At 37.9% G+C, this 10,732-nt stretch overlaps 1 protein-coding gene across 1 annotated transcript in view; it reads left to right on the forward strand.

The window, feature by feature from the left end:
- LOC139708330 (polypeptide N-acetylgalactosaminyltransferase 13-like) overlaps window positions 1-8,822 on the forward strand; it is a 57,133-nt gene extending 48,311 nt beyond the window's left edge. Inside the window, exon 10 of the mRNA XM_071620291.1 lies at window positions 7,797-8,822. Coding sequence (XP_071476392.1) covers window positions 7,797-7,931 — 135 coding nt within the window. The 3' untranslated portion in view covers window positions 7,932-8,822. The remainder of the gene's footprint in view (window positions 1-7,796) is intronic.
- The last annotated feature ends 1,910 nt before the right edge of the window (window positions 8,823-10,732 follow it).

The raw sequence follows: 10,732 nt of genomic DNA on the forward strand, positions 1-10,732 counted from the left end.
TTAGACTTCAACTATAATAACTACAAAGTATGGGGTGTTTTTTTTCTACCATAGCTAAAACTATAGAAGTCCAATGGCAGTGTTATGTGGTACAGTATGATGGATAGAAATAAACGAGCAAATCTCTCATTAGTGCAAATAGGGGCTGCTGGTCAGTTTGGGATTTCAGTGGTCAAGATCAGTGGACTTCCATCTTTACATGCATGAAGGGCCATAGCCATGACAGGATATGATAATTGCCTGGGAAGAGTTAGGTATTCTGGTCAACTACTCACTAGAGTCACCATCTTAATAGTGGCTGCTTTTACGTGCATTACAGAGATCATCCTCTATGGGGGAGGAATGGGGGTAGAAAGAGAAATGCTGGCAACGTAAATGCATAGATTTTGTTGTTGTGGAATGGCATTTGTAATGCACCGTCAACTGGTTTCCTCACTTTGCAACATAAACAAATGCATGAATATTCATGCTTCCATGCTGGCCAGTCCATTTGTGTCATCTCCGCTGCATGTTTAGCTGGCTTTCCAACTTGAAGATAGTACAGTAGACTCCACATAATGGGATTCTGCTTTTGATTGACGCACAGGCTGAACAAACAGTTCCAATTTATGTCATACTTTCCTGATAATCATGTAAGCGTAACGGTTAGATTGTTAGAAATTTTCCTGATAAACCTAATCTACAAATATTTCATGCAATGTATAACCCTGGAGAATATCATTAAAATGTGTGTAGATATAAATTCTGAAGAAAGTTTGAGGTTGTGAGAGGCGATAGAATGCTCGGTTCTTGTTTTGACACGTTGAATGTGCAGTGTATGATTGATTTGCCCATTCGCTAAAAAAGGAGACACTCACTTTGGATGCCTTGTATAGACCCTTGCACCAGCACTACACACAACCCAAACCACATGCACAGTGGCACACTAATGACTACACATCTAGTTATAGCTCTCAAATAAAATGGGGGATAAGCCAGCACAACTGAAACTTTAACCTTTCTTCAGGCTGTTTAGTGGAAAAATAACCTGTGGTTGCCATCAAGCCAACAGTGTATAAGTAAAGCAGAATTTGCTACAGCACATAGCTGCATGTCCCACATAGGAGTCTATATCTAGCTGCACAATTTTTTCAAGTTCTAGGAGTAACCCAGGGGGCAGTAGCATAGAAGCATTTATTGTCATACAGTTCAAACATTGTTTTCCTTAAAAGCATTTAGTGAAAACGTGGGCATTCTGTGAAAAGATACTGTATGACTTTAGTCTGTGCAAGTGTCAGACCAATGAGCTGTGGCTGTAATGCCATAAATGAAACATACTTACCAATAGTAATAGGGTACATCGCTTTAATAACTTGGTAAGAAATGCTCTACCCAACACTACCTGATTATGCGGAGACTACTGTACTCCTGTTGACATGTTCTTCTTTTTTGTTTGTTTGTTTTATTGTTTTTGCACTTCTTTGACACGCATAGTCTAGTAAAGTCATTCAGTCAAGTTTTCACTTCTTCAATGGCAACATGTAGCTTGATATTAATTCCTGCTTTTCTTGTCCTTTGTTTACATGTTTTATTTTGTGTCCCTCCAAAGCGTCAAGTGTGGACATATGACAGAAAGGTTAAAAGTCAATGATTTCCCATTGCCTTTTCATAAGTGTTTCATTCTTTCATATCTGTATTTTCTCTGTCTGTTTGTGTGGGAATATACACTTTGTTTGTCAGTGTGTGTCATTGCATTAGCTTTCCAAACCATCTGTAGTTCATGTCCATGGGAAGACAAAGTATTTAGAATGAGATATTTATTGCAGGGCATTAATATCTGCTATGCAAAAGGTTTATAGCTACTACACCCGTACTGTATATAGCTTCAGCTTCAGTTTCAGTTTGATTTTATTTTTGCATTAAATTCCATGAAAATCATACATAATTTATGGTACATGTACAGTTATTTTGAACAAGAACAATGTACGGTTTGTACATGATGAATTCACAGTATGAAAATCACAACAATCTCAAAATTATTTGAACAAATACAATGAAATCAAAGAAATCAGCAATATTAGGTTTATTTCAAGTTTTCGAGAGAAAGGGAAAAATGCAGGAGTCTGCCATCTTAACCCTATAAAGCCTAGGGGGGGGCACATTGTGCCCCCCCCCCCCATATATCCTGTGTATTTCCCCCATATTTCCTATGTATTTCTTTATATTTTGGTAAATACCGCCCTCTATGGGTGACCTTGGAAAATTCAAGTATGCGGTCATGCAGAGTATGAGTTGCTCTACCCATGTGCCAAATATGATGATGAAACATCAAACAATAACAAAGTTCCGTTGGGCCTGGGAAGGGTCAAAATAGCTTGGGCTTTACAGGGTTAAGCAGCTGCTTGATGGTGATGGCAGTCTCAGGAAAAGAATAAACAAAAAGAAACATACACAGAATTGAGCAATTTGTAATAAAAACTTGTAGCGTATGTCGGCCCTACTACCTTTAATAATGAATTCAGCAAACTTGTTGGGCATACATCATTGAATGAAAACATCAAATATTTCATCACTACAGACAGTACCACAGCTCTGTTTATTGTCTTAAAACAAAGAAACAAGCCAAAAATGTTTTACCTTTGTTTCCGAATACATACCATTTTATATAGTTGCAATTGCTGACTTGCAGTATACTGTACAAGCCAATGTTTTGTGTGTTTTTTGCATACATTTTTTTTTCAATATAGACAATTTATGACATATTTGAAAGTTGCTAACTTATGTTTTCAGCACACTGCAAACCGCTTTATCTTCCCAAAAGTGGAGATATGTTCTTTGCTTTTCTACATATAAAAATTCTTCTGCAGTCTCTTAAAAAGATGAAAATAAGAATAAAGAACAGGATTTTTTTTCCAACTGGCTGCCACTAAAATGCTGCATTTTAACCTGATCATACGCAGTGCTTTAACACCCACCTCCTCAAAAAAGAAAAAAGAGCAACAACACAGTAATGCAATTTTTTGCAACATTCATGTGTCTCTGCTTGTAAAGCTACAGGACTGGTGTATAAACATTCATGGCCACAGCTGATAAAGATTGTACTGTGCTTCATCATTATATTAAACCACACAGCAAAGCGACTTCAGACATATATATTGGTTTACTGGAATGAGATGTGATGTGTGCCATCACAGTGCGTCTTGTGTCACACCGAATGTATGAAGCAAAATTATTGTGTGTAGGTGACTCTGAAGCCAGTATTGACTTGCAACCTTTGCAAAAAGAGTGAAAGCTTCACAAAACAGCAGCTTCAATACAAAGTCTGCCCGCTTTTCTCAAGTTATGCCCCCCCCCCCCCTCCTCACTAACACTCCACTCTATGCCACTGGTAGATTTCAAGTACTGTACATAATATTGTCCCAACTGATGGAGCATGTAAATTGGTAGGTTAAAGGTAAAGAGATGGTAAGCAATTGCATAGATACAGCTATATTTACCAGAATGAGGACCTGAAGAACTGAAGGAGGAAGAACTGAGGCTGAGAAGAGGATGGGGAGGGGGAGGGGGGGAGGGGTTGGAGAATAACGTGGTGAAACTGCATGAACATTTCTCATTGGATTCTCAAACCTCCTGTCTCATTGCATGCCATCTCCTCGCTTTGCAACATTGTGGGCATGCAGGCAACAACTACACTGTACCAGGCATGTTGTTTCTAATACCATTCCACTGGGTGTGGAACAAGCCCATCTCTCTAGCTTGCATTTAGTGTAAATGCCGCTCTACGTTCCAGTTGACTGCAATCAGTAGTTGAAGATTAAACAAATGCAGAATAGTATTAAAAAGAGTCACTAAAATCACACAAAACATTACAACACTTGGGAATTTCCAGTTGCATGTACATGTTTTTCACAACGTAGTGATCGTGGTGTCACTTACCCATGCAATGTATAACGTAGATGAGGTATTCCTGGCATTACCTCAGAATGCTCCCAGGAGTGCAAGCATGCATTATGAAAATAAAAAGATGCATGTTTTGAGTGATGATTTAGGTCCTATAGCCCTCTCCTCTATAGGACTTGTCTTTACTATTAGCAGCTGTTAAAACTCAACAATTGCCTGATGCAGAGGATGCGAGATACAGATACACACTGCGTCACGCTATTCTGTTTTATTCAATTTCTTTGAGAAATGTAGGAAAGATTTTATATGCAGGTCAGTGGGGAACTTATTGATGGCAGTGGCATCATTATCTCACTTGATTTATATTTTGTGATTGTCAGGAATATCACTCATTCTTTAAGCATAGGAAACTCTGAAATTCCACATTTTTGTCTCAGTGAACATCTTATTATTCTTGTCATCTTTATTATGACACTTGTACATTGTACTACTCCATCTGTTCGATTGTACTATTTTTCAAAGTCTAGCTAGAACATGGAGTTTTGACCTCGCCCAATACAGAGAAGTTTCCCCACGAAAGCCTGCAAAGACAGCAGAACATGACTGTCAAAATCTGAGCAGCACTGAAAAATCAGTCGAATCATTTCACGTGGAATAGATCTAGATGCTTTCATAGTCGCCATCTTCATCATAGCATCTGTCATGTCTAGTTCATGATCATCTTCATTTTTGCTTTTCATACATGTAGTGACCCAAATAATCTTCCAAACTTTGCTCTAAATTGCTGCTTCCTTACAATACAATGCCCTTTTCTGTGCGAAAATATAAAACGTTTTTAATATACATTATATACATGTATATAAAAGTATGGAAGTAATGATGGTTATATATTAAATGTATTGTCTATTGAAAGGAGCAAAAAGGCTAGCGATTTCATCGTCATAAAAAAAGCGCAAGGGCTGATTTGGTTGACTGACATTGAAATGATTTATAGCAAATTGAGATTGCAATGGTGCATGCACAAACTCTGGACAAGCGGTTGTGTTTTAGTTTCTTTCAATTTGCTTAAAATAATTCTTCATGGAGCAAATCTTCATCCTTTAATCTAGTGAGTCCCAGGGGAATGTTGCAGATATCATCATATTACATTAGATTCGCAACTGTGAATTAAAGGAAAAACACTGATCTATATTAAAAGGAAGTATCTAGGGCCCCATTTCATAAAAAGTTGATATGATAACAACTCTTGCTGGAATGGCAATTGTCATAGTAATGACAAGAATCCAGCTTCCTGATTGGCTGTGCCATTGGAAGTTGCCATTCCAGCAAGAGTTGCCATCTTAACATCTTTTATGAAATGGGGTTCTGGATATCTCATAAGGCCAGTCACTTTGAAGCCACCGTGCCGCCATCTTACCATGCACATTACCCATTCACTTGTGTACGGAGCTCAGGACATCACATGATCTTGGTGACATGTCTCTGAACCGGCTGATGAGTTATCCAGATACCTCTTATAGAGATCAGTGAGAAAAACTAGATGGAACTTTCAAAGTAAAGTCATTGAATTTGCCCAGAACAGGAAAGAATTTTCCAAGAGACACAAGAACTTTAATCTTATGAATTGTGTTGCCAATTTTAAGAATCTGTGACAAATTTAGCAGTGAAGAAGAGGCTTTTAAAAAAATTTTTGCGACTGAAACAAATAATTTATAATATGAACAACAAAGGACTCTTAATGGAATGTTTTTTGTACTCTTCCTTATGTAACATAAAGAGCGGAAAGTAAAAAAAAAAAATGTCATAAAAAGATACAGCACCATATCATAAAAATGTGTTTCTGGGAATAAATGGGTTAATCATATCTACTTGTCACATAAAGCTTGGATGTTAATTTGCTCTTTCTAAGTCAGAATTATGCAAAAAAAGCATAATGGACATCATTTGGCGGATCGTATGCAATGTAGATTTTCTGTGTTCTTTAAAAAGTAATTTCATTTGCAAGACAGGTCAGGAATTAAGCAGTAGTTGCCAACCTATAAAGTCTATACTACAAATGACTCTTTGCATGCAGTAGATCTTATTTGTACGGAACCTGTTGTGTCTATTGGATTCTCTTATTAAAGTTGGATGAATATGATCATACCTTTTTCATCTAGTATTGGTTGAGGGTTTTTAGCTACGGTGAATAATTGATTGCTATACCGCCCACACTTCAGGATGACCCCCCCCCCCTTATTTTCTTTGTTTAATTTTATCCCTTATTTTCTGTGATGGGGGAATCATGGTCTTTCTTTTTCTTTGTTTTGTGAGAGGTTTGATCACGAGAGATGCTGAAAGGACAAAAATATTCTAATCAGTGCAATTTACTTCTTCATGATAATCACTGCATATATACAGTACTCGAGTATTAAGAGTGCCTAGCAATGTGCACTAGATGTGACCCTATCAAGATTAGGAATCAGTACAACTTCTCCAACCCACCGTCATCATATTCATTAAAATCAGCGAGTATTATTGAAGCGTGCCCTTTCCATTAGGCTCAGAGATCATGCATTACGCATAGAAATTGCATATGAAGTATAAGACTTTTGAGAAGGACACAGTAGCTTAGTGGAGGATCATGAAGAGGTGAAATCAGTCAGTGGTATACAACTTGTATATTCATGGGGGGAGGGGTTGTCCTCATCCATTCAAGGATGCTGACTCCTGTGTTGTTTGCTGTGGCAAAAGCCAGTGGAAAATGAGGCCATGGGCATGGTGGTCATTTTGAAATGAAGAATATGATTGAGCAAATCAAGTAATTTTTCTGACATGCTGAAAATGGTTGTTGCTAATCCATGTTTGCATTTTAATGGTGATTTGATAGCTAGTGCACATCTGCGAGATAATTCTATTTTTTCCGAGGGCTATCCTTGATGATTTCCTTGGTCATATAGAAATATCTAATAAAAAAATGATATTTCATAAACTATACCTTAATCTATGTATGCTACTTGCTTATCAGGGTTGGTACAGAAGGTTGTTTCTTTAACTTCTTTCCTTTCATCCATTACACATAGAATGGTTGGATATTGTCATTGGATTATGATTGATTAAATTTAATGAGATTACTTGACTAAAGCACTGAAATCACATTCAACATTGTCAGTATCATCGGTTGATAGTGAAGTCAAATGTCTTGGAAAATTTGCTTGCACAATTCAGCTCACACTCCTGATATGAGACTACCATACATGTACAGTTGAACCTCTCTTATCCGGCCTCCCTTTATCCGGATCTCTCTATTATACGGACGCAATCTCGCCGTGAATTTTTTTAATTTTTTTAAAAATAATTACGGGAGGAAAGGGGGGTTCCTAACTCCTTGAGAACTCCTACACAAACACACATGAATTACATATTTACTTCCAACATGATTAACATACATTACATCAAATTTCCTTCCAAATTGCTTACCCTCACTCTTCAGACATTTTAACATCCCCAAACATCCCCAAATGTAACAGTGACAAGGTTGCAGTATACACATTACTACATGTGGTACTACAATGGGCTACATCCGTACTTGTGTATATGTACATGTATAAAGCATTGAGTCTCCCGTATCCGGCCAAATCCCTTATCCGGATGAGCCCCAGTCCCGCCTTGTGCGGATACGAGAGGTTCAACTGTACTTCAGATAGAGTTGGATTAAGGATTTCGCAATAATTGACCACTCAAGTGTGACTGAGTAATCTCAATGTACCTTTATTGTTAGATAGAGCATTTAAAAAAATGAACATATGTTCTTTTACAGAACATGTATATTATACAGAAGTTATCATAAGGTTTAACTGAATGTAACTATAGGAATGGTGCAAAAATATGTGTCATTTGGGTTTTGTTTTTGTTTGTTTATTTGTTTTTTCCTGCAGACGAAGGAGCTTAAGCACAGCAGTGGACTCTGTTTGGATCTGAGTGACAAATCGCGGGAGGAGCCCACCGTGCAGCCCTGCAACGGAAAGAAGACGCAAAAATGGGAACTAAAGACGTTGGCACTGGACGATTAACAGCAACCCTCCGTCAGATGTCCGAAGGAATCCGCCAACTATTTAATGTTTTTGCGTGTTTGTTTGTTTTGGTTTTTTAGGTTGTGCAGCTCGTCAAACTACTTCATCTTTCATGTTTAACGGTGCAGGGAAGAAATGTGGCAGATATTGTAGTTTGCATAGTCCGAAGTAATAACTCTGCAGTTGGTCAAAGATGAAATCTGCAAGTACACCATACATGTTGTATATGACCATCTTTGCACTCTCTCTCTCTCAATTGTCAAATTCATCTTTATGGTTCACCTTGACCACAGGCATGCATGAAGTACAAACATGAAGGCCTATATTTCTATATGACGTCAATGAAGATGATTTTTCTTTTTCCCTGTGAGAGATCAGAGTTTGAGACATACAGCCGTGATTTACAATTGTACTTTGATGAGCTGGGTTGGGGCAAAGGGCATACACAAAGTAATGATTCTTATTAATGCAGAATTTTACTGAAGAGGACTGTTCTGTTTGTTGATGTGCTTGTTTTTATTTTTCAAGGCATACCTACATACTGATCTACATTTATGCTTACATTGATAGTGAGTGCTGATTGCAGATGGTGGAATTGTATTTACACATACAGCCTACATCAACAAAGACTCTATTTTCAATATTATCTCTGCAGCACTAACGCATGGGCTGCAAGCCTGAAGCTCAAATATAGTTCATATACAGTGTAGGATGAAAACATTGAAATACAATGCCTTGCATAGATATTTGTGATGCCACTCTCTTCAGAAATTCTGAACAGTTTTTTCCAGTTTCATGAATATTCGACTTTTTCGTGTCTCTTGAGTGTCTGCTGCCCACAGACTCAACCAAGGCAAATTTATCTTGCTGCCCCATAAATCTGGCTGTCAAGGAGGATTACATGCCATATATTTATTTATAAATATATTTCACCTCAGTTACACACATCGTGATCAATTAGCAGCTCAGTCTTGATCAAAGGCCATTTGATGGTGTAGTGAGCCTACAGGAATTCATGCTTTTATCACAAGGCTGGGATGTAGTAGAGAGCGATCATATTCAGGGCAGTTGTACACTCTTACCCCAGACCACTTTTAAAAATGTACACTGTACATGACTGCATGATGAAAAAAAAAAAATAGTCCTCAGCCTTGCAGCCAGGCTACACCTCTAACTAATCCGGCATGAATAGTATTTGTGTAATCATGATTCTTTACAAGTTCCTGTTTCTGTCTTCCATGCACTTGTGAGTTTGACTTGTTCTTTCATTATGAAACAATTATGTGGCCACCTGTTTACTGTACACTTTATGAACCTCTCTTAGAAAACATACAATTGCCAGGTATTTTTTGTTTTTCTCTCTCTCTCTTGTGTGTTTTGTTTTGGAAAGGGAGGTGAGTAGAGTAGGTTTTTGGTTAAGAGGTTTAGATATTATTTGTTTGTTTGGTTTGTTTGTTGTTGTTTTTTTCACAGGCTTTGGCAAGTACCTTGACTTTGAGGTTGCATGTGTTAGCAGTGCTACCCTGTTGCAAAGTTGACCCACATGGACGGAAGGGATTGATATTTAACACAGAACTCAATCAATGCCACATTCGCTCTGGAAGGAGTACTCATTACAACCACACTTACGCCTTGCTTCTAGCTAATGATTTACTTTCTAAGGGCCCCACTTGATCCACTGGTGCAAGTTATTGCATTTTTTCCCCCCGGAGATTGCAAGATTTTACCAAGATGTATATGCCCTGCTAACTTGAAGCTAGGTGCTGTGATTTCATTGGGAAAAAATATCCTGTTGCTTTCAAATTCATGTAGATTCAGATTGCTCTGAAGTTTTGTTGTACATTTCTTGCAAAGATAACAGCATACCTGTTGTTTAGGCATCACTGCTAACAACTGAACAACAGGCAATGCAATCTGACGTTGCTGATTTAGCAGCGAAGCGCCAAAGGTTTATTATCACGCTGATGCATGATGTTCTGAGCCGTGCATGGTTGATTATGAGTTTGTTTTTACCTGCTGAGACACAAGCCAGCGAAGGAATTAGTGTGCAGGGTATCAACATTTTATGTGTGTTACTACAAAGCATTGTGTCAGCTTCTTCCATGATAGTGGTGTCTGTCAAGAAGACAAACAAACAAGCACCCAAGCAAAGAAATTAATTGTTCTGTGGCAGTAAATGCCATTTTTAGAAAATTTCTTTATTTCTTTTTTTACTCTATTTTCTTTACAGTGGATAGCCAAGGTTACAAATAGTGTATTGGAACTGATACTAACATATACCACTTTGTATACCTTCATATGGATATTAGATAATGTAGTACATGGAGGAAAAATTGGCAGTACAGCTTGTATATTGTCTTTTTTTCATTCAGGTATGTATTTGTTTTATCCTATTTTTTGAGGGGGGTGATGCACTGGAACCCCATGGACCTAAAAATCACAAGAAATGTGTGTTTTTGTGTCAACTCTGATGTTTGTATGAATTGGCTCCTTTCAGTACATACGTGGTGACAACCTTGTCCGTATTTTCTTCTCCTACATGTGGTGTGAAAGTGAGGCTTTTATCTATCAGGTCACACTTTATATGTTGATCTTAGAGGGTATTTATAATGATCAGCTCTTTACCAGCTTTTCACGAGGTAATAAGTGACTGATTATGGATGAGGGATTTGTGAAGTATTCTCCGACATCAGTTAGCTCGGTGCACAGTGAGTCACGACACCACCACGCTAATGATCTGATATGTGTATGTGAGACTTTCGCACGATGGTGCAGCAAGCTGAAGTCTTCAGTTAGTATGC

The sequence above is a fragment of the Diadema antillarum genome, unplaced genomic scaffold, assembly GCF_040938485.1.
Source record: "Diadema antillarum isolate AM-2024a unplaced genomic scaffold, OU_Dant_1.0 seq00001325_RagTag, whole genome shotgun sequence".
Taxonomy (NCBI): Eukaryota; Metazoa; Echinodermata; class Echinoidea; order Diadematoida; family Diadematidae; genus Diadema; species Diadema antillarum.